General features: G+C 49.5%; 1 protein-coding gene across 1 annotated transcript; it reads right to left on the reverse strand.

The window, feature by feature from the left end:
• Positions 1–458: 458 nt before the first annotated feature.
• Tkt (transketolase) lies at positions 459–24,077 on the reverse strand. The gene is made up of 14 exons (XM_020175201.2): positions 23,868–24,077; positions 14,748–14,865; positions 13,704–13,817; positions 12,908–13,005; positions 9,376–9,567; positions 7,116–7,234; positions 5,017–5,210; positions 4,340–4,504; positions 3,851–4,007; positions 3,593–3,723; positions 2,867–2,950; positions 2,638–2,731; positions 1,421–1,543; positions 459–740 (listed from the first exon to the last, which is right to left on the reverse strand). The coding sequence occupies exons 1-14, from the start codon at positions 23,972–23,974 to the stop codon at positions 565–567; spliced, it is 1,872 nt and encodes a 623-aa protein (XP_020030790.1). The 5' UTR covers positions 23,975–24,077; the 3' UTR covers positions 459–564.
• Between the last annotated feature and the right edge of the window lie 512 nt (positions 24,078–24,589).

Here is a 24,589-nt window from a genome sequence, read left to right on the forward strand (position 1 = left end):
CAGTACTATCCCCCCCAACAAAAACAAAAACAAGGAGTGGGACAACGAGTGCATGTGTCTATCCCAGAACTCTGACTGCAAAGTTGCAGGGCCTTGGGGGACATGAGGAGGCCCTGAGGGGCCCTGGACAGCTTCTAGACTCCAGTCTCCTTCACTACTGGGCTGGCAGGGGCAAGGGAGGGAACTGGAGCCTAGCCTGGCTAGAAGGCAGTTTGCAGCTAAGTGTCACCTGGCTAGAATGCAGATCCCAGCAAGCGTGACCTGGCCATGCTTAGGAGGCAGCACCAGTTCTGATAGTGGAGGGCAGAGGCTGGACTGGTGGAGGTGATTCCTTAGGATACCTAGGTCCTAGCCCCAAGTCAAGCATGCCAGCATCCCTATCTCTCCCTCTACCATCTTCCTAGCACTGATACTATCTGAATCTTCATCAAAGGAAAAAACATCTCAGGGGTCATTCATTTTTCTCAAAACATATATTTATTCCTTCTCCCAATACATCTTTGAGCACCTTTGCCGAATCTCTCAGGAATGTGCAGAATCCCCACCCAGTACCCCATGCCCTCCTTAGGCCTTGGTAACAAGGCTCCTCACAGCTTGTGCAATGGCATCCTTGTCAATACCAAACATCTTCAGTAGCTCAGCTGGCTTCCCACTTCTTGGTACTTGGCCAACAGCCAGGCGAGTGACAGTGACTCCGGGTTCACCCACTACTGCTGTGGACACTGCCTCACCTATGCCACCTGAGCAAAGGAAAGGAGATAAGTCAGAAGACAAGGCCAGGGTGAGCAGGGGCAGGTCTCAGTCCTTCAGTCTGAGGTTATTCCCTGAGACAAGGATGGCAAAATTATATAGATCTACTTCCCTAACCAGAGTAGCTGATTACGTTTATAAGCCCAACAGTGGCCTCTAAATCATTTTTTAACATCATCCTCTGGTCTAGGTAGTCATCAACAGACTAACATCATACTTGACCTTAGAGTCTAAACCCATCTTTTCTCTGGAGGCCACTCAGAGGAACAGGTGCTGCGTACTGTAGATGCCACTTTGTGAAAGCCACCCAAAGACAGAAATTCAACATGGCTTTCTATGTGTGATTCTGCACAATCACCTTACCTCCTTTATTGAGCCTCAGGAGGGCAGTTGTGGCCCTCAAAACTCAGAGCTGTCATCTAGAGCAACTGTGACTTGGCCTCTTAACAGGTCTTAGGGTTGACTTGGGGAATCAGCTAACTTATAGCTGCTGGTTTGGCTCCATGAGCACTGACACTCAGGAAACCAGAATGGATTTCAACTCTACCGGCTAAGAGTGGAAAAGGTGGATTATGTCCCTGAAGGAGTTTAAGGTCAGGTTAAGCTCTTGGGCTCTGGTCCCTGACCCTTGCCCAGCCTTTCCGAACCTGTCCGGCTCAGCCTCAATTACCTTCGTAGTAGTGATCCTCCACCGTGAGGATCCTGCCCTTGGTAGCTCGGGCACTGTCAAGAATGAGCTTTCTGTCCAGAGGCTTGATGGTGAAGGGGTCCAGTACACGGATGTTGATCTTCTCTGTGAGGGAAGAAGGCCCAGGTGCTGAGTGGAGGGCTGGGAGTTGCAGTCTGTACTACAGCGGGCCTTCAATGGCCCCCTGGACAGAGATATCCTGGGGGTTGAGCAATAAAGCTCGGTAGGCCTGTCCATATCCTGGGAAGAACCAACTGTTCCCTTGTTCCCACTGTTGAGTTCATGCTTTCCCAACCCCCTCTGGGAGGTCTTGGTCAGCAGCATGTTCTGTGGACTGTCCAAGAACACACAGTGGAATGCATGGGCCCTGAGTGGCATTCCCCAACCTCCCATGATGACTGAAGATAAAATGGGGAGCCACAGGGAAAGCACCAGGTATCTGAAAGCAATGTTTATGAGTGGGGCAACTGCGAGGGCAGCTGTAGCCACAGGCAGAAGGGTGTCAAGAGGGTCAGGTGAGGACTTAACAGAAAGACCTTCTCAGAAGGAAAGATACAAGCCTGCCCTTCCTTGCTGAAAGCATGACACCTGCTCCCTCCTGCCTAGGCTGGGCTTCTCTGGCTTTTCTAGCTCTTCACTGCTCTGCACATGCCACTCCTGCCTGCACCTCTCTTTGCCCCTCCCTTTGCTGATCAATTCCTACTTACTCTGAGGATGTCATGCCACCCTCTGCTACATGGGGCTCAGCATGGTTGAAATGGGACATCTGTTTGGTGATTCTACTGCAGGGGAGCCTAATGCCTATCTAGCAACCATTAGCTTACATTTGCACACTAATAATAATACTAATAATGACAAATAGTAAGTCACACTCAATCTTCATGATGGCCCTATTGAGAAAGTGCCAGTTTACAAATGGGAAAACTGAGGCACAGTGATGGCGAATAACTTACTTAACTAGTGCGGGCTGAATTGTGATTTCAGCCCCATTGGCAGGCTCCAGGACCTTTGATCTGATTACCATGCTGGGGCTAAGGGGCAAGGACTGTGGCCACTGCACCCCTGGACTTAGCATCCTGTTGGGCATGGAGTACTAAGTGCTCAAAGAGTGGCTTTAATTACTGCCATCATCATTTAACTAGAGGAGACTCTTTCTCAAGTCTGTGGTGCTCTATCTTTTTGGAACCTTTTCTCCTCACCTTTCTTCAGCATCTCGGCAGCAGCCAAGGCCTCGTGCAGGGTCACCCCAGCCCCGATCACAGTCACCTGGTCATCTTTGCTCTTCAGAACCACCTGGGGATGACAGAGGGTGAGACACAGCCAGTGAGCCACAGGGACTGGGGGCGTGGTGGGGCCCTGACTGCTGGGAGTGGCAGTAGGGGGGGTTCAACTTGCTCCGTAGGGTCTCACTGCAGCATGAACACTGACCTTGGCTTGTCCAACCTGGAAATCCTCATTGTTGTTGTAGATAATGGCATTTTCTGGGCGGCTGGTCCGGATGAAGCAAATGCCCTGCGATCATAGCAGATAAACTAAGGAATACATGGCATGGTAACTCTGACCTCTTTCTAGAAAGGTTCACCCTTTCACGTGCAAACCAATTCCAGCTGTCAATCCCAAGAGGTTAAGGGGTAGGGGAGTGAGGTGGGGCCAGTCATGGTATCCCAGGTATTCTAGCAGGGAAAAGAGATTTGCTTGCCCTTTGTAGTCTGGCACCTCCCTAAGTATGCCTGAGAAACTTCTATGGATTTCCCAGCTCCGGACAAGAAATACTATGTAGTCTGGACTACTATGTAGTCTGGGGCTACTCCTGAGAATGCATCTGTAGGCCTCCTGGCCTCAGACAGAGAAACAGATCTATAGGAAGGTAACTCTTGATCTGGACCATATGTCTCTGTCTTGGAGAATTCAATTCAGAAAAGGCAAATAGCTGTCAATTGCCAAACTGGCAGAGGCTGCCAGTATAATCTTAGTAGAGTACAGTGATTAATTCTGGTCTAACTTCTTAAAGCTACACAAACACCAAGGGCAAGGTATTAGAAACACCTCAGGGGCAGCAAGTGACCAGATCTGTGCCTCTGTGCTGGCCTCCTCTTCTGTCTCTCTAGGGAAGAGATAGTTGCCAGTATGAGAAAAAACAGCTATATGACCAACCTTTGTATTGGCTGCTAATTCTACCGCCTTCTCTGTAGCAACTCCATCACTTGGGTAAAAAACTGTTGACATGGGGACTGACCGAAACATGGCCAGATCTTCCAGGGCCATTTGTGAGGGCCCATCTTCCCCTGTGGTGAGGGAAAGGATAAGCTGAAATAAGATCCCCCATCTATGGATTCCTGGTCCAACCCCTCCTATACCTCCTGGCCCAAAGTCAAGGGAAGTTACAGGTGCAAGGTTCCTGGCTAAACTCACCGATGGACACACCACAGTGGGAGCCACAGAGGTTGATGTTGCTTTCAGAGATGGCTGCCATGCGAATCTGGTCAAACGCCCGTGTGAAGAAGGCTGCAAAAGTGCTACAGAATGGCACTGTCCTGTTGCGTGTGGCACAGCCCACAGCGATGCTAACCTGGGGACAGGTGGGGCAGGTCAGTTCTGAAGGGCAGGCAGAGGGTGGCCAGGAGCCTAGGACCCTTGAGGTCACCTTCTGGGGAGCAGAGGATTCTGTAATCTTAGTATGCTAATGCCATGTGAGCCCCCACAGATCCTGCAATCTATTTCCAAACACCAAATTCCTTTGGTTTCAAATAATCATTTCAAAAGTTCTAGCTGTTCCTGTGGTCTCTAACTTGGCTGGTCCACAGCAGGTACCTGGTACTGCCCACATGGCTGCCCAAAGAGGCTGGAGGGCTTTAGCCCTGCCCCTGCACCCTCAGACCGATGCTCACCCCTGGTACCCACCATGTTCTGCTCAGCAATGTAGCACTCAATGAAGCGATCTGGATGTTCCTTTTTGAAGATCTCTGAGAAGGTGGAATTCTTGGTGTCTCCATCCAGGGCAATGATGCGGTCACTAGCATGGCCCAGCTTGGCCAGGGCCTGCCCATATGCCTTCCGGGTGGCTATCTGTGGGGAAGAGAGCAGGAGGCTCTGAGTACCACTGGAGAACGCGCAGGTCTGAGTCTGGAGTCCTGCCTGCCTCTGTGGGTCTCTGAAGCTTTTAGGGAAGGATAAAAATGTGGGACAGAAAATGAAAACCCAATTAACACACAGTTGCTAAGGGTTATGGTGAATGTCTGTGCATAGGAATACAGGGCCTGGGAGTCAGAAAGCTGGACGCAGGCTGCAAGGATGGACTCATTCAGGGGAAGGTGCTGGAGCAGGACAGCCCTGCCTAACCTTTGCCAGGTTTTGTTCTCATTTCTGCCAGCAGCTTACTGTGTGATTATGGGCAAGTCCCGTCTCCTCTTTGCCTCTGTAGATAAAACTGACACAGCATTAGGTTCCCTCCTCATCACAGACTAATCTCTTTCTCTTTCCCAGTCCTTCCAGGAGACACATCTTAGATTTGCGAAGCCAGAAAACCAGGACTGCCCCACCCCTGGTCAGTTTGGAAGAGCAAGGTCCAACTTATATACCTTGTCCCCAACTTTGTAGCTGGGTGGGGTGGGCATGCGGATATTGGCAATGTCCACTGAGGGGGCATCCTCCTGTGGAGGGGTGGCTAGGATCTTCTTTTTGCTCTGGATCTGGCTGTAGATTTCTTGGACGATCTGATCAGCCATGTTTTTGGGGAGGGGCTTCCCATGCCAAGACTCCTTATCTTCTATCCCTGCAGGTACAACATAGAACAGAGGGTCAGGCATGGTAGAACCTTCCAGGGAGCCTGCTTCAAGAGGCCTGGTCCTCCACTTTTCCAGGGCAGACCCTTCAGGGAAAGGACAGGAATGACAGACCAAGCAGAGTCCAGGACTGGGCACCATCAGGGATAGAAAAGAAATGTCGTAAAGAACAGGACTCCTACTGTTCATCTGCCCACCACTCATTGAGTGCTGGTCCTAAGAGCTTGGCTGAGTGGAAAGGAGAGGGAATGCATGTGGGCAGATGTGTGTTGTAAGCACGCAGCCCCATCCCCTTTGCCACTGTGCCCCCTGCACCTATCCCTACAAGCCCGCAGAGACAGGTCTGCTGCAGAAATCACAGACTCAATTTCTTAGTGGGTTGAGAGGGACCTTAGCCATGAGAAAGGGAAGCTGAAGGCCAGAACAGAGTGAGTACTACCAAGGTCCACCCAATGTATCTATAAGCAGCAAAGTGAGATCTGCAAACAGCCAGACATGCCCATGCCTCAGAACTTCACTGTGAGGGACCAGAAAAGTTAATATCCCTCTCCTGAGATCACCTCAGGGGTCAGTGTAGCCTGAGCACAGCCAAGGACACACTGACACTCCTAGTTAGCACCCAACAGCTCTCAGGCTACCAAGAGACCTCAAAAGGGTCAAATACCCAAATGCTGGCACAGAGAAGCCAACTCGGGGCTTTGTAGTCCTATAAACTTCCTCCCTTTTGTCTCTGACCGCTTTTCTTTTCTTCTTCCCTTCCTCCCTTTCTTCTTTTTCTTCTTCCCTCTTTTCTTTCTTAAATTTATAAATATATAGTTTAAAATATTCTTTTTTTTTTTTTTTGTCAGTGTTGCTGGTGATTGAACCCAGGGAGGGACTCATGTGCTAGGCAAGACAGTGTACCACTGACTAACTCCCAACCTGAGAACTGCATTCTTTTTATGGCTGTGTTTTCTCTATCTATTCATTCATCAGTAGAGACCTGGGCTGGTCCCTATCTTGGCTACTGTGCACAGTGCTGCAATATACACTCAGACACACTTTGACACACTCATTTAATCTCCTTTAGCTACACACAGTAGTGGGACTGCTGGATCACACAACAGTTCTACTTTTAGATTTTTGAGGAACTGCCATACTGCTTTCAATAGCAGCTGTACTAATTTACATTCCCACCAGCAGTGTATGAGGGTTTTCCTTTCTCCATGTTCTGGCCAGCATTTGTTATTTTTTCTCTTTTCAATTACAGCCAGTCTAACTTGGGTGTGATATCTCATAGTCCCTAACTACTTTTAGCCCCATTTTCCTATCATTAAAATGGGCAAGAGCCAAACCAGGCTCATGGGTCTGGAGTCCTTCTCTGAGTGCCAGGGAGTGACATGTCTGTCTCTTTCTCAGGCATGGAACAGGAACCACCTCTTAAGCCTCACACAGGCCTCTGTGAAGCACTTTCCCTTTGCCTGAGGTGTACCCTCCTCTTCTAGGAGAGAACCCAGGTCTTTCTATGTTCTGGGGCTGGTGTGGTGTCAGGCCTTCAGCTCAGGGCAGATTACTGAGGCTACCAAGGATACTCTACAAAGTACTAACCAGGGTGGGGTGCAGGGCTGGCTCATTCAGTATCCTTCTTACTCACAGACCCTCTCCAAATCCCTCCTCTACTTCCTCCTGTCTGCACATGACACTCAACTGAGAACAGGCTGATTTGGCTCAGCTTTGTAGATCAGTCATCTCGGGGAACCCAGTACCTTTTGTCCCCCTTCCCTAGAGCCTAGTATGTTCAAGAGGCAGATAAATGTTGGCCCTTCCTCAGGCACAAGGAGCTCAGATCCATGCTGTCCCCACCCCTCAGTCAGCCACAGGGCCCCATACAGGGGCAGGGAGGCTTGCATGCAGACCTGTGATCCCACGGCCTTTGAAGGTCTTGGCAATAATTGCTGTTGGTTGGTGCTTGGCCTGGCCAAAGGCCTTGCACAACTCCTCCACGCTGTGTCCGTCCACGATGATGGCATGCCAGCTGGGGACAGAGATGGCACAGGGTGAGGGGCAGCCAGATGCTGGAGCACCCTGAAGAACCCCCCAGGGAAAGGCCTGGCATCAGAATGCTTGCCTGTGCCCAACCCCACAGCTGCAACGCAAGCTGGAAAGCCTAAGAAGCTGCCATTTCCAATTTGGGTTTTCTTTCTTTTCCACATTATTTTACTTTCTTGTTTGTCTTTGAAAAAATTTCCTCCTCCTAGATAATTCAAAGCTTAGCTCATGTATTATCTTTTTCATTCCTAATCTGTTCATTTCCTATTGAGAACTGTTTTGGGGATAAGGCACCATGTTTGGAATCTGTCTTCTCTTAGGTTCTTGTACTTTTAGGCCTAATTTTTATTTGGAGAACCCATTTGATTCCTCCCAGATATGGAAACTTATACAATGAACCATGCTGTTCAACATATACAGCAAGGAGCTGGGTGTGTGTGTGGGGCAGGGAGGGCAGCAGGGCAATCCTGTTTAAGCAAACTTTTTTGGACTGCAGTAATTATTATTAGCAGTAATAAAAACAGCAACAAACACACACTCTGTGCAGGCATTGTGCTAAGCACTATGAATATTAACCCATTTGACCCCACATGGGGGTAGGTGTGGTTGTTGCCCCATTTTATAGGGGGCAACACTGAAGGTGTGGAGTAACTTGCCCAGGTCACAAAGTGGTAGAACCAGGACCAAAGGAATCTTGTTAGGGACAAAGGCCCCAGCGAGCACTGCCAGGGTTATACTCCAATTCCCCAGACTGACGTCCCTTAGGGAGCCCCTGGAGGTGCCCTGTGGCTCAGTTTTCCCATCTATCCAACAGAAAGAACATTCCCTTCTTTCATCCTCTCCCTTTATATGGTCAGTTACCAGAAGTACTGTGTTACTGCAAGGTAACCTTGATGTTTCTATTAGTTTGGTGTGCTCACAGGCAGGGATCTAGGAAGGGCAGCCTTGGAGGTCTCAGTCAAGGCCCTCAAAGCCCTGCATGGCCCAGCCCAGTGTCCTCCCCTTCATAACCTCCTTAGTCATTGTGGACCCTGGGGGTCTGAGTCCCTCAGAGCCTCAACTGCAGAACAGTTTGTACTTGGGGCTGGGGATGGAGACAATGAGGTGAAGGTCCCTCTGGCTGGCACCTACCAGTGGACGTCCCTACTTTGTAACACTTGACTCTGAATTCATGATCACTAAGGCCCAAGGGGTAAAACGAGAAACCCTGCCTCTCATTTTACTAGGAAAAGGAGCCTATTCCTCCTCCCCAGGTTTGCTAGAGCTGGGCACAGGGGTAACCATCAAACTGATGCTCACCCTCACCATACCCATATGATCTTCAGTCTCATGGAATGAGCCTCTTTCATGCCTTCCTCCCCCAACAACAAAGCAAGACTATGTGAGAAGCTCTGAGAACTATTGTGCCATTCAATTGTGCAAATAAACTTTCTGAAGACTGAAGACTAGACCTCAGCCCACAAAGCCAGGACAGCAGTCTTGAGACAGGAGAACTGGGAAGTACAGATTGATCAGGAGGGGATGGACACTGACTGGATAAAATGCCATAAAAGTCCTGCCTAGGACATGCATTCTTCAGGAAGCATCTGGTTGGGAATGTCTTTGGGGCCCCTTTTTGTGGTCAGCTCAGTGGCTGCTGCATCATGATAAGGGAGGATGTTTGTACAGAGGGGAAGTCCTGGAACTAGCATATATGAGGGTTGGGGAACCTGTCCTCAGATGACCTTTTGAGACCCCCCCCCCAACTTAAAGTTTCATACATTATGGACTGCATCTCATGCATGTAATTATAATAGGATGCATTATGGGTAGGGACATATGCATCAAAATAAGTTATAGAACATCCTTCTGGCAATCATAAGAGGGACACCCCTCTCAGCCCCCTTTTGACCCCAGCTTTGCCTTAAATCACTGCATAAACAGGCCTCAATTGAGTCTTTTCTCTTAGGCCTTCTCCCATCCTCTATGGGAGTACATTTGCAATTTCAGTAAGTCTACTCTTTGCTTGCTTGTGTTTTGTCCAATTCTTTGTTCAATTCACCAAGAATCCAGAACACTCGTCTTCTGCTCCTGTCTCCACAAAGCATCGATTACAGACAACTTTCCATTGAGCAGCCTTGCACTTACCCAAAAGCCTCACAGCGCTTCTGGTAGATGTCCACTTGGTGCTGCAGTGGGGCCGGGTCGCTCTGGCCCAGGCGGTTGATGTCAAGGATGGCAACAAGGTTGTCCAGTTTGTAAATGCTAGCAAAGGCCATGGCCTCCCACACAGAGCCCTCGGATAGCTCCCCATCTCCCAGCATGCAATAGACCCGGTAGCTGTGGACAGAGAGAGAGCAGGTGAGAGGCTAGTCCCTGTCCCCTAGGCCTGTCAGGCTCCCTGTCCCACCCTCTGAGGAACCTTTTTTCTTTTTCTCTTTGCCTTTGAGATTAATGGGGTTTGAACTAAGGGCCTCAGTCACACCCGCAGCCCAAACCTGCTAGGTAGAGGCATAGCCATAAATAGCTGTGCAAAACAGACAGCAGGGACATGGAAGGGCATATCACCAGGTCCCTGCTGTTCATCCCAAGTCCATACCATGTGAGGGAATGGCTGTGCAGGAAACTGCCAGAAGCCCCCAGAAATGCCTGGGGGGATCTGGACAATTTAAGAGCCAAAAGAATGGGGGTTGTTGTAAGAGGAAAATGAAGATGAGTGGGTGGATGGACAAACTACCTGCTCTGCACAGAGAGGGCTAAGCCACCCAGCTGGGGTGTTGGAGCCCAGGACTTGATGGGTGAGTCAGTGGGAAAAGGAACCAGGCTCACCCTGCTGGGAGGAGCTGGACTGGGAAGGCCATGGCTCAGGCCACTTGAGGGAAGAACTGGCACACCTGAGGGCATCTGAAGATAGGATAAATATAGGGTGGGGCCTGGCCCTTTCTCCACCTGGGACCTTTTTCTTCTCTAGACACACAGGCAAGGCTGATCACCTCAAAGGCAGTGTGACAAGGTAAAAGAGCATGGAACTCAGCATGCGCTTGCCAGAGAACTGAAGCTTCCCTGGCCTCAAGGGAGGGTACCAAAGTGGTAAGGCTAGAGGTAGAGGCATAAGTTCAGGGACTGTGTGGCCCCAGCAATCTTCCTACTGCTCCTGGGAAAGGTCCTCCATGCAGCTGAAGCCTGAGCCATCCAAGCCTCCAGTCTCCTTGATGCAGGGCCAAAACAGAGCACGCAGGAGGCTGGGCCAGTCAGTCTCAGAGCTGTCAGCATGATTCAGCACTTCAGAAAGCACAGGGGAAGCTCCCTACTTCCTCCCTCTGCCCGATGCTTATCTTCCGAGGCCTCCACCAGGTGGGTCCACTTGTTCCTTGGCCAGGAGTGCAAGGCCATAGGCCCATAGTCACAGAGACCCTCCTGGACCTAGGCTTCTGACACAGCAGCTCCCAAATGTAGTCTCCTTGATGGCACTCAGCCAGAGGTCTGTAGGGAGTCTGACCCATCCCCCCCACCCCCCCCCCAAAAAAAAAAAAAGTTTCCAGGAAAGCAGACTGGCTGCTGTCCTAAGCAACCCACTTCTAGGGAAGTCCAACCAAAGCTGAGTAGAGTCCCAGCATAGCTCTGGGTTTTAAAACAGGGATAAGGCTGGCCCTGCAGAGCCAATAGGCGCAGATCAGGAGGGTGTCCTGAGGTCTTAAGATGCTGGGAAAGGGGTTATGAATAGGAAAGGAGGGCTATAGAAGTCTGTGGTAATCTGAGTTGGTGCTGTCTGGGCTGTTAGATTCTAGGGGTGGGGGGCTGCAAGTGAGCACACTCTTGAATCAACAGAAAGTCAAAGTCAGAGGTTGTTACAGAACTTTTTTGGAAACCACCTTACATGTCCAACAACAAAGGACTGGCTAAATGGATTACAGTATATCCATAAAACAAAACTTTGTGCAATCATTAAAATTAACTCTTAGTTATTAACACTGTGAGAAAATGCTCATGATAGAAGGGTTTTGTGTGTGTGTTTTAAAGCAGAATATTAAGTTTGATGTTTGTAAGTTTTCCATGATAATGTGGAGGACATATAATTTATTATTAGATTTAAATTGGGGAAGGAGTTAAAAACAAAGAAAATGTCCACTTGTTTTTAACACTGCTTTATAGCTTTCAAATGAGACAGCAGGGAGCAAAAGTGCCAGCCTGATAGCAAGATGTAACCTATGGGTGCCTGGCCAGGCCTGATAATCCCCTGGTGTCCTATCCTCCCTTCCTCAGGTATGGTCTGAGGACTTAGACCTAAGCCAATCCTGGCCCCAAGCCAACCTGGTCTCTGGGAACCCGCTAAACCCCTTCTCCCTTCATTGGCTTATTCCATTATGCTGGGGAATTATTTCAAGCAACTGTAGGAAATAATTAACTCACATCTCTAGTTCCAGGCCCAATGAAATACTCTTAAACATACATCCCATTGTTTGTTGACTCTTTCTTTACTTCAAGGTGAATCACTTCTGGGTGTAGCTGAACCTGCCCCCAAGCTCAGCCAGGGACTGCATGCAAAAGCTGTGCTGCCAGGTGACTTTGGTTTGAGGGGATCTGGGAGAGTTATCTTAGGAGTCCCTGGGACACACAGCCTGCACACAGCAGGTGCTCCCCATGGGGCAGGGTCCCTGCAGTCACCTGTCTTCAGAGGGCCTCCTCACCTGCCAGCCCCACTACAGCCCTGGCTGCGGCTCTTCTCCTGTAGGAAAGGTGGGCTGCAGAGCAATAGGAAGCCCTCTGTGGCATGGCTGGGTCCTTCATGCCTCCCTGCATGCCAGGCCCCATCAGCCCTCCTCCTCTAGGAGTGATGTTGAACTGTTAACCATTGGAGGTGGCACCAGTTGCAGCTCAGGCTCCCTGTCTACAGGGCTCTCCACATACTTCCTGGCCTTCCCTGGGCCTCACAGAGCAGCCTGAGGCTTCTGGTTGTCCTCTGGATGCTCCCACCACTAACCAGAGGACCTGGTTTCCTCATTCTTAAGAGGGTAACTCCCCACACCCTTCCCCATCTCCCAGATGCTTATTAAGGTGAAACCTCATAATATACAATGGGCTGTCTTAAAGGCTGTGGGGGCTTTTCTACTAGCCACCTGGTAACACAGCAGCAAGTCTACCAAACCAGGCTGCTCAACCACCCTTGCAAGTTAGTCTCTCAGATGTCCATCTCTTCTCTGGTTGATACGAGGTGGCTCAAATGCCCCAGAACCCTCTAGAACAGAAAGCCTAACCTTTTCCCAAGATAAAGCCACAGAGCCTAGGCCTGGATTCCTGGTGCCTAGTCTAGCATGGGGGATGGGAGGCAGATCCTTCTGGGACCTGGTCTAGGCACTTCAGGGGCAAGCAGGCACTCAGTCAAGGCACCCTGGCCAAAGACATGCAGTAGCACCATGCACTCTGGTGCACATCTGGCCTGCCAGTCATTACTGGCAGGGCTCTGGGCAAGGTCCCTTAACTCCTCTGGGTCTGCTTCCTCATCTGAAAAAGGGGGAGCCATGCTATCCTCAGTAGGTCTTTGTGAGGACAGAACATACCATATGTACATGTTACTCAGTCCTTGTACAAGGACAAATGGGAGCAGCGAATGGGTAAGACCCAGTCTCTGAGGACCCCTCTTAAAATTACTGAGGATGGAGGTGGGGAGTAGAGGTGTTACCTGGCTTTGTCGAAGTATTTGCCTGTGTACGCCATTCCACAAGCAGCCCCGAGGCCCTGGCCCAGGGAGCCAGTGGCCACATCAGTGAAAGGTTGTTTCTGTCATGACAGAGAGCCACAGTTACACGTGGGGAGAGGACAGAGCTGAGAGTTTCCAATTGGCTTCACCAGCCATGGAAGTCAGAGCAGCACACTCCCACTGAAACCCAGTGAGCCCCTCCCCTCCAGAAGCCCTTCCCTAGACTATGACTTCTGACTCTCAGCAAGTGGGAATGGGTTCAATTCCAGCTCTGCCCTCCAGTGAACCGTGTGACCTCAGGCAAGGGACTAACCCGCTCTGAGCCTCAAGTTGTCTCATCTCTAAACAGTCTATCTCATAAACCGGATGGAGAATTTTTGACAAAATTAATGTAGAATGTTTGGCCTTAGTGAGTACCCAGACCACGGTGACGAGTCTTAAGATAACTCATAAACTCCAACATTTGCAGGAAGACCACCTGACGTCCTGAGGAGCAAGCTGGGTTCCTTCCTGGGCATCACTAGGATCTGCTGCTACTTCCTGATCACCTCCCCAGTGACCCTCTTTCTAAGTGGTATCTATCCAGCCTGTGGCCCAGCGGGGAAGGGAAACTTGAGGTGAATATTACGTGTCCCAAACAACTCTCATCTTTCCTTCCTTATCTCTGCCTTTTCACACCTCTAGCTTCTCAGTAGACACCTGCTACCTCCCTCCCTCATGCCTGGGAAAAAAATAAGTGGAGGCAGTGGCCTCGGAGGCTCCTAGCAGGTATACTTACGGGAACGGGATGCCCGTCCAAGTCGGAGCTGATCTTCCTCAGATTCAGCAGCTCTGCCTCAGGGAGGAAGCCAGCTTCAGCCCAGACTGCATACAGGATGGGAGCTGCATGGCCCTGCCGGGAAGTGGAAAGCAAAGGTGGTCACATAGAGAGCCAATAATTGGGGCTTTTCCTATTGCATGTTGAGCCCCAGGGCCTGGCTGAGCCAGCTCTGAAACAGTATCTGTTTCAGAGGAGGAAGCAAATGAAGGCCACTTCTCCCCTTTCATCCCTCTTCAGCCTCTTGGTTTTCAGCCTGAAGTTCCCACAACCAAAGCCAGGCAGGCACTACAACAAGTGCAGGGGGCACAGCTGTGCAGCTGAGTGAAGCCAAAACCTCCGCAGGCAGCCGGCCACTCTAATCCCTGGTTTCTGGCATGTGACAGATTTGGACAGACTTCTAAGCCTTACTATAGCCTGCCCTGACACCAGAAGCTGCTGAGCCAAGCCTGAGGACAGGTGGATCTCAGGCAATTGCTGTATGGTTTGTGCCTGTGACTTTCACCAAAAGAGGAACAAAAGAGCGACCCCATCCCAAACACTATTGAAGTGGACCACCTCTTCTAAAGGGGAGCAAGGTGTGGCCTTCTTCTGAGTGCTAGCACACACAGAAAGACTGGGCCAGAAAGCCACAATGTAACCCCAGACCTGGATTCAAGTTCTGCCCGCCAATGATCAAAGCAAGTGGAATATTCAGCAGAAACATCATTTCCATTGGCCTCTACCTCATTCCTCTGGGTTAGAGCCTTGTTAATGTATCTGGCTCTGTGGAAGTGTAACCTGTTAACTCCATCACATGTTCCTCAGCTCAGGTTAAGTTTGCTGGTTGGGTCAGCACAGAGCAAGGTATCAGGACAAACAGGTGGAGAGGTTCCTGGGAGGGCTGCATCAGGCCTGGGCTTTAATTGGGTGAGTAGGGGTAGCTCTCCTTGCACTTACTATTCCAGGGCCCATGTGACACCCAGCCACAAGTGAGCGGTGCTGGCAGTGGGTAGGGGTTCTTACCTTGGAGAGAACAAAACGGTCATTGTGAGGGTTCCGGGGGTCCAAGGCTTTGTAGCGCATGGTGTGGAAAAAGAGGACAGCCATGATCTCAGCAGCGCTGCAGCATGATGTGGGGTGGCTGTGGCCCAGAAGAGAAGACAGACACATGTATCATGGCCCCAGACTCCTCACCTATGGCACTCACCCCAGGCCTATGTATTCCTGTCCCTAGGAGGATCACACAGACCTGGCTGACCACACAGCCACATGCTCCTGTTCCCTGGTCTCGAGGAGGCCACTGCTAGTGGCTTGGGAGCTGCCTTCTAGTGGATGCCAGGGACAGTCATACCTTCCCAAGGGCACCAGCCTAGGACCTCAGTCATGGCCCCTGGAAAATTCTACGGCTGGATTACAGCCAAAGAAAGGAGGGGGCAGGAGAGACCAAGCACAGCAGATTCAGCCCAAAGCCAGCATGGGAGGTGCGGGAACTATGTAGCAGTCAGTATGGGGTGGAGCCCAGTTTTCACTGCTAGCAGTAGTGTAAGGGCTCAGCTGAGGAGCCATGGCACCTCTACAACTGACCAATGAACCACATCCCAACAGTGAGTCCGGGGTCTGCTCACTGTGAGGGGCACCTTGCCCTTTCCAAGATGCTGGTCTTCTTGGGGCCATGGGGCAGTAGAGACTGAGGCTCACTTACCACAAACCTCCCAGCAGCCTACACACAGGGGTGGGAACCTGAAAAAATCAGGTTTTGATTTTTCTAATCATATAACTGGGCTACCCTGTAGCTTTTTAAAATGGGCATTTTGGGGGTTAGTATAGTACTTGGAACCACATTTTTGTGTAGAAAAGGCAAACATACAATGTCATCCTCTACAAAGGCTAAAATTGTAAAAATTAAAACCTTTTCTGTCTGTGGGTAAGGGCTGAGGTGGGGCTAACACAAGCAAGAACCTGCCCTTCCAGCCCGGGAGTGGTTGGGCCAAGAGGGCGCCCCTCTTACACTCTTGTTTTAGTAACTGAATGGCTCCTGAGCAAAGGAATTAATACGAGAAAGTGCAAGGATGACATCCTAGAGATGAGATTTGTTCAGGTCTCCAAAGACACCCCCACCTGATTAAGCTAGTCTCTGCCTCTGAACGGGGCCAGAGGCTGGAGGTCCTGCTGGGCATGCCGGAACTCCTGGTTAACCCTGGAGCCCTGGTCTGTAGTTCCGTTAGGAGCTCAGCCTCCCCTACATGCAGCACTACTCAGCCCTGACACTGATCTTCAAAGAGCTTCACACTAAAACATGCCCAATGTCAAACCCAAGGGCACATGCAACACTGGGGACTCATAGAAGCCACCTCACAGAGACCCCTTTTCCCCTCCATGTCTCCCCCCACTGGGTTAGGGGTGAGTCACTCCCAAGATAGACACATTAGTAGAGGAATCGAGAGAACTGTCCATGCTGGTTTAGTGTCCACGTTGCCAGCACACAATCACCTTATACTTAACCATTTCTATGAACTCCTGGTCACGGGGGAATGACACTACACCTGAAAGAGGGAGGTGAGGACATGTAAACAAGAATCTTTCCTGCCTGGCAGGGACCCTAATCCCCTGCCCCCAGTGCCAACTTCAGCTGGAGGACACCTGGATTAACACCAGTCAGGCGGACCTCCAAAGGCAGCCCCACCCTCCCAAGGAACCCTGTTTGAAAAGTCATGGCCCTATAATGAGGAAGTGATAGTGGGGAAGGAAGCAGATAGATTCTGGGCCAAACTGCTCTAAGGAGAAAGAAGTCAGGATCAGGGGCTCCACTCACCACATCCACCGAGTGACCACAGGGTAACATTTCCACATGCCCACTAGGAGGAGCTCCAAGGAGAGAAAGGGCATGCCGTAAGTGCTCTCTGCTTGTGGCAGAGGCATGCCAGAGAAAGGGGATGTGGAGGAAGGTGGTCAGCCATGAGAGACACCAGAAGCCACAAAGTAGATGCAGCAGTTGATTTTATGCTCTCCTTGCTAGGCCCCTGAGGAGCTTGCAATATTTTATTCCTTTCAAAGCCTGTGTCTGGTCAGCTCCTGGCACTGTCTCCACACCCACCAAGTAAACACATACAAAATAAAAAAAAAGAAAGGTCCTCCTCAGTTCTTTTGAGGTTCTCCCTTTGCAAAGTGTCCTGGAACGGGGATATGGGCTGTGCCAATTGAGGTGTGTGACTTACTCCTTTCATTTCTCTGGGGCTTGGCTTCTAAACTTCAAATGGGGATGCTGTGAAGGGGTACTGGGGGGGGCAGTAAGAGAATTCATGGGTAAAAGGTACCCCCATCCCCACTGCCCACCATCAACTAGGGGACAGGTGCCAAACCTTTTGGTGCCTCCAAATCCTCATCTGCAAGCTGGGGATCTACGCCAGCTATGGGCAGGCAAGAAGGAAGAACTGAACCAAGGACTGAGATAGGGCTCTGTGTAAAGTACTGAGCACACAGGAGGCTCAGCTGTTTTTAAGTTCAGCCCAGCAGAGGGCAAAAGCAAAGAGTCAATGGCCTTAGGGCTCAAGCTTTTCTTGAAACCTCCACCTGCCTGAGTCAAGACACCTGCAGGTAGGGGTCCCACCCTAGGGTCCGGTGTGTGACACACCCTAAGATGCAGACTGGCTATAGAGGAAGTGAGGGATAGGGTGCAGGGGCAATAGGGTATTTACCCTACCACCTGCCTCTTTGTGCTGTACAGGGGTCACGTGTAGACTTGACAATTTGTTCAAAAAGCTACCTTAGCCTGAAGAGTCCATTTTCAGTACGAATTAGTTCGATCGATGCAGGATGTGGGGAGCTTGGAGCTAGGCCCACAGTTTCTTGAAGATCATCTTTCCTACCTGACCTCCTGCAGAACACACATTCTTCCAGAGTGGCTTCTCTCACCTTTTAGCACTCACTCCTGATCACAAGACTTCCTGAAGGAAAGAACCAGAGAAGGTCCCTTCCTCTGGCTGGCTCCTTCAAGAGATAAGGACATAAGCTTCCTCTTCCCAGATGCAGGCTGGGCCTGAATGAGGAGGGGTCACAAACTTTCTCAGTGAATGAACAAACCAAGGAAGCTAAGATCCTAAATTACAGCCTCACCTTGGCAACTGTGAATGGTTAGAAACTACAAAAGAAGTTAAAAGAAAAAAAAAGAAGTTATAGAAAGGACACAAGCACCCAAAGACAATCAACTTTTATCAAATTTCTGACATTGAAGAATCAAGAGAATGAGAAGAATGACATCAGAAATAAAGTAAGGGTACGAATAAAGATGACAAAAAGATACTCTGAACTATATGATGTAAATAAGTTTGAAAACAGGAAAATTTCTAGGGCAAAATAATTTACCCAAATGGGCTCAAGAAGAAATAGAAAACAAGAATAGTATTTTAACAATGAAGATACATAAAACTATGCTGAAGATGTACATCCCCTAAGATCAATTCCAGTTGGAGGAACACAGACATACACATGAACTCTGTGTGTGTTCTAAGAAACAAAATAGGGGTGTCCCCACACTAATGGCAAGGGCATGACCTGGAACCACCCACATTTACATCAACAGAATAGACTGACTCCAGCACAGTCATCTAATGGAGTAGTATGCAGTAGTGAAAATGAGTGATCCACACTTTACACATCCAACACAGACCCATGTTATCTCAAAAATATAGTATATGGAAAAAAGAAAATCACAGATCTGCAGAGATAACAGAGACCATATTGTTTAGAATATACAAAATGTTATTTTTATATACTATAACGAAACAATGGAATGACAAAAAAAAAAAAAAATCCAGAGTGTTCTTTCTGGGGGAGTAAAGATGAGGGAGGGACTACAGTACTCTTGCTCATTGTTTATAATGTATGTATGTTATTTATATTTATTATGCACATACAACTATAAAGGATTTGGAAGACAATCCAGGATGGCGGAGTCTAAGTTCCTCAAACTACTAAGCCAGATTCTGCCTGGAATGAACCTGACTCCAGACCTCAGACTGTTTCTTCAGTTCTTTGCCCCATGTTATCTCCTCTGAGAAGCCATCCCTGACTATACTACCTGATGCACAAACCTGCCACTCTCTGACATTATGTGACTACTTACTGCCTGTGTGTCCTACTGAACACAAGCTCTCTGAGGACTTGGAGAACGTTCACTTTGTGTCCACGGCCTGAAAAGCACCTGACACACAGTGAAGAAATGATGTATCCTGACTCTGTGACCTTGGGGCTATGACCTCTTAGCTTCTGTTTTCTCTCTGTAAAATGAAAATAAGAGAAACTGACTAAACAAGGTAGTGTGCACGTGTGCAGAATAGGGTACAGTGTGCAAAAATTGGCAATTGATCACTTAATGGTCACTTCTACCAGTATCAGAGATTAAATTTAAACTCTTGAATTTGAGGATGGGACACTAAGGTCCACAGAAGACAAGTGACTTGCCCAAGGATAGCAGAACCAAGACAAAAGCAAAATGCTAAGGGGGAAAAAAGGTAAGAGAATTAATGAATAAGCAAAATGTGAAATAATCACAAGGAATATTCAGTCATAAAAAGAAATCAAGTACTAATCTGTGCTATTATCTAGATAACTTCTGAAAATTAGGGTAAGGGAAAGAAGTCAGACCTCAAAAGACCTCACTCTGTAATGATTCTATTACTATGAAATGTCCAGAAGAATTAAATTTGCAGAGATAGGAAAGTATAACTGGTGGCTGCCTGGGACTTGGGTGGGAATGTGGAGAGATTTCAAGTGGGCAGGTGGAATCTTTTAGGACCATGAATGGCCTAAAACTAGATGTGATAAATTCACTAAAATTTATTTTAAGTCACTTTTTAAAATCCCAGATTTGTACTCTTACAATGGTATGATACACAAATTACACCTCCATAAAGTTGTAAAAGGAGGAAAAGGGTGCTGAGAGCCCAGTGGAGGAAGTTCTCAAGTGTCTGCACTTCTCTCACCAGTTGTGCAACCCTTGGAGATTATGTCCAGTCCATGACTGCAACTGACTTCTGAGTGTGAACCTCATCAGGCAGACCCACCTGCTGGTGGAACTATGCCAGTTCCCAGCAGATCCACTCACCCCCATGTTGGCTCCATGTAGGGCAAGAGCAGAAGTCTGCCTAAGAGCTCAGCTCTGTGTAGGTCCCAGCTCTCAGGGAGCACTCTAGGCAACCAGGGTAGGTAACTGTGGTATGTGCAACAAGAAAGTTCCTGATTTTGTGGGACCAGGCTCTGGTGACAACAGGCCTGCTGAACAGACCAAGTTCAAGGGCCAGAGTTACAACAGGGGCCAGTGTTGAAGTTCACAAGAAGTTATGTCTCTCTCAGACCCCAGCCAGGGAACTACACCTTGTCCCTAGCTTTAAGAATCAATGACCATTAGCCATGCTGAGTTCAGAGGTCACTTGGGCAAAGAACTCAGTCGTCTCAGGGAACCCAGGTGTCTTCACACGGAATTGAGCAATACTGTTGCAGCAGCTGTTGAGGTAATCTCAACGACTTTGCTCTTGCCTCGGTCAGGGTCAGGTGGGACAAGAACTAGAGGTTCCAAGGCAGCCTGAATGGAGAAGCTAGCCCAGGACAGCCCTTTCTGCCCAGAGATGATGTATCCACATGAGGCCAGGACCCAGTGGTGGCACTCTTGAGCACTTAGCTAAAATACCTCTGAAGGCCAGAGCTAGGGAACAGGGATATAATCCCAGCCACTACATAGTGACCTTAGTACAAGCATGTGAAGCTATTACAGCAGGTTGTGGGACCTGCTCACTGTGCTCTTCCAGCTCCACTCCTAAGGAATTCAGTTTAAAAACTAACTGTCATGGTTTTTGATGTCTCTCTCACAAAAGGTTAGTGTTTGAACCTCAGTCTCTAGTATGGCAGTGTAGAGATGGTGTGGAACATTTAAGAGAGAGCCTACCGGCTAGTGGCTCAAGTGGTAAGAGTGCCTGCCTAGCAAGTGTGACGCCCTGAGTTCAAACTTCAGTGCCACCAAAAAAAAAAAAAAAAAAAAAAGATGTAGCCTAGTGGGAAGTTGTTAGGTCAATTGGGGGCATACCCTTGGACTTTCTGATTTTCCTGACTTTCTGAGGAATTGCTCTCTGGCTTTCTGATCTCTTCACCCACCCCACACACTATGCTATCCACCATGAGGGGGAATGCTTCACCAAAGCCTACACTATGCTATTTGGACTTTATAACTATTAGCTAAATAAACCTATTTTCTTTATAAAGTTAACTGACTCAGGCATTTTACTGTAGCAAAGACAAAACAATATACCTTTCTATGAACCTCACCTTTAAATATGAACAAACTGAGTCTCTGGAATAGGCAGGGCCTTTCTGACAAGGATACAGCTGCCTGGAATAGAGCTGATTTAGATTCTTCATCTCCTTATGCCCAACAGCCAGGTTTGGCTGTAAGAAGTCCTGGGGGACATCTTCCATTTTGAATCAGGCCTGACTGTGATGGTATCTAAAAATGACACTTGGCTCCATTTGCTTAACAGTCTGGCCCTGGTAGGTAAGTACTGAAAAATCTTTCTGCTAGGCTCAGCATCCTGGTTACTTCTGATAAGGCCACTGGGGTTTCCCCTTTTTTAAAAGCTTGGATGAGTTGGACCCTTGCCAGTTTCCTCAGCCCATGCAGGGAGATGACCCCAGAGACATTCTGGCCACTGTCACAACAAAAAGGCCTCTGTGAAGGCTCTGTCCCTCTGCCTCTGGGCCCAGCTCCTAACACAGGAGCCAGTGTGCTCACTTGCTGGGGCCTGGTGAGGTCTATTGCCACAAGGTTGGTGATGGTATAGTACTGAAAAGCCATCAAGAGATCAGAACTTCACCCAATATCATTGGTCCTCACTGATAGAACATCTGAGTCCAGCCTCAGTGGGGGACCAGCAAAGACTGGACTAAAGTCCTGTTTCATCACCAGATTGTAAATTGTCCTTGAAGAGGGGACACTCTAACAGGGTGGTCACTTCAGCTGTGACTGCAGCCCAGATTGGGCCAGGACCTTAGTCTTGAGTCTTTCCTTGATAGAACTCACCCACTATGGTGAGGGAGTGGTGGGGCAACCAAAAAAACATCAAGGAACCATGTCTCAAGTTTTCTTTGAATATTTTTTGTACACACAATTCTTTGCACATACATTTCAAAATCTCTCTTGTGACAAGTGTTGCATAAAATGTTACTTCCTTCTGTAAGTATTTCTTTTCCTGCATCTTTTACTTATACAGAGGAATCACAGATTTTACACACCTCTTTTTTTCTTTTTGCAAATTAATACTTTAGAGTTCAGTAAATTCCTCCTTAAGGCTACAATGTAAACATGGGTGTAACTCTCTGTAGCAATATGCAGTATCTTTTCTGGGTGGAAACTATCTAACAAGGACCATGAGCCCTACTTGATTAACTGTTTTGGGAGCCCCCTACTGTTGTAAATGTAAATGTTACTTTGTTTCTCTCCTAAGTACTTTTTAAACTAGTATCTGCATTGCTGCACCTGCCTTTCCCCTTGCCTTCCTTTCCCCAGTCTGGTGCTTTCCAAGTGCCCAAGAGGATTTACTCATGACAGCCAGACACCAGGCAGTGTGTCTAAACACCACCAATTACCAGCGGGGGCAAATCACTTAACACACTAGCCTCAGTGTTCTCATCTATAAACATATGAGCATAATACAATCTGTCTGACAGGGTTATTCTCAGAATGCAATCAAGGATGCTACATCGTACCAGGAATATCCACTTAGCTGCTTAGTGACCCTGTAAATGTCTGCATGTCTTATCCAGCTTTGAAAAATGCTCAGATATGTAACACTAGCTGGGTAAGTTCTGTCTCTCCATCAAGATCTCAGACCCCATGAAATATCCAAAAGACGCAGATCCGGTAGTACCAAACAATATTGCAGTAGTTCAGCAATATAAGGTGTGTAGACCCACTGTGTACCAGGTTGGGGAGAGGGGCACACTGGGAGGAAGCCAGGCCCCTGCCTGGGCAAGGCATATCTCATATAAGGCAGGGCTAATTAAAACCCAGGAGAGATAACAGGTCCAAAGAATGCATGGAGTGGGGTGGGAAGAAAGTGACTTGCAGAAGATTCAAACCTCTTGAGAACAGTGTCTTAACAGCTCAAAGGGTGAAAGCATACCTACACTGAAAGGCATGAGTTACTTTTGGGGCACTTGCTGTAACAGGGCCTCACACCAGGCCAGAAGTGGAGCACTGGAATCTTTGACATCACCAAGTGTGGAGACACCAGGACTTCATCACTGCGCTGGGATCCTGGAACTCCTTAATTCAATTAGCTTTCCAAGTCTCCATCCGGCCTTCCCAACTCCCTACCCCAATCTCCCGCCCCAGCTTAAGATCTCAGACCTCCCCTTTCCACCGCCTGGAATCTGCGTGCACGTGCCGCTTCCCCCCCCTCCCCCCAATTCTCAGCAGCCCCCACATCCAAACTCCAGACCCATCCTACTATTAACAGTAATGTGAAGTAGTGACGAGGGGAGTGGGGGAAAGCACAGTTTGAGATGCTGAGAAGGCCGGCCTGGAGCCTCCCGCAAGATGGTGGATGGAAAAGAGGCATTCTCGAATTGGAACTGCTAGGGCTCAAATCCCAGCTCTCGCTGTGTGATCTTGAACATCTGACCCAAACTCGGAGCTTTGGTTTCCCATTTGCAAGGCGGAACGCTACCGAGGGAACCCACAGGCTTGTGAACAGGGCCTAAGCGGGATGCGCGTGCGGCGCGCACGGCACAGGGCCGGCTTCTCCAGGAGAGCAATAATGGTGGCTTTCTCGGTGGCGTCGCAGAGGGATGCTTGGCGAAATTACGAGCACCACCCCCGTGCCACGGTGCAGAGCGGGGAGCTGGAGTCTAGGACAGCTCCGAGGACCTAGGCCCACACGGCCGAACCGGGAAGCCGGGGCCCGAGTGCTGGCGCAACGGAAGACGCCTTCCTCCCCGGGTCCGCGAGGCGCAAGGCTCCGCCCGGCCGCCTCCCTCGTGGTGGCATCGTGCAGAGCGACACAGAGCCTGCGAGGCCGCGGTTGACGGCTCCTCCGCCCTGCCCGAGCCGCGCCGTGCCAGGCGCTCCTCCCCGGGCCCGCGCCCTGCGCTCACCCCGAGCCCGCTGCCGTGGTGGCCTGGATGGAGCTGATGCGCAGACGGTTGGCCGTGTCCTTCAGGGCCTGCAGTTTCTGCTGGTCAGGCTTGTGGTAGCCTTCCATGGTGCGGCGGGGCGAGGGCGAGGGCGCCGAGGGCAAAGACACAGCAGGGAGCTCCAGCGGCGACTGGCAGCGGCCGAGGCCCAGCGCCTCGCGGGGGCGCGTTAAGACTTCCGGAGACCCGCCCCTGGAGGCGGGGCGGCGGGCGGGGCGGGGCGCCGGATCACCCCAGGCCGACGAGGGGACGCCGGCCCCGCCCCGCCCCGAAATTGCTAGACACCTAGAGGCCGCCTGACCGTGTGCGTCAGGCTGCGTCGTCCTGCTGGAATTTGCCCTAATGCGCTACTTCTACTACTGCTAATAATAATAATAATAATAATAACAACTCCACGTTCCAGGTTTGGCTTAGAATTTAACTTTTTCCTCCAGTCTTCGGTGAGAGAGGGGAGGTAATCAGTGGAAATCCCACTTTACAGAAGAGCAAATTGAGATTTGGCAAGGTCAATCAAGGTCACAGGGCTAGTGGGTGCCAAGCTCTGTCCCGGCAGACCAACCCCAGCTTTAAGAGATGCCAGGGTTTTATGGGGTGTACAAGCGATGAGAATATACTAGTAGTAGTAATGATAAGGCCAGCTAATGCTGAGAAATTACTAGTGACAGACTCTTCACAGATTGGGC

The sequence above is a fragment of the Castor canadensis genome, chromosome 10, assembly GCF_047511655.1.
Source record: "Castor canadensis chromosome 10, mCasCan1.hap1v2, whole genome shotgun sequence".
In the NCBI taxonomy this organism is placed as follows: domain Eukaryota; kingdom Metazoa; phylum Chordata; class Mammalia; order Rodentia; family Castoridae; genus Castor; species Castor canadensis.

Excerpts from the sequence above, each read along its gene's own strand:
- Tkt (XM_020175201.2), bottom strand. The coding sequence starts at position 23,974 with ATGGAAGGCTACCACAAGCCTGACCAGCAGAAACTGCAGGCCCTGAAG. Across the intron at positions 7,235-9,375 it reads AAGCGCTGTGAGGCTTTTGG|CTGGCATGCCATCATCGTGG; the intron begins GTAAGTGCAAGG and ends CTCTGTCCCCAG. Across the intron at positions 4,008-4,339 it reads ACATTGCTGAGCAGAACATG|GTTAGCATCGCTGTGGGCTG; the intron begins GTGGGTACCAGG and ends ACCTGTCCCCAG.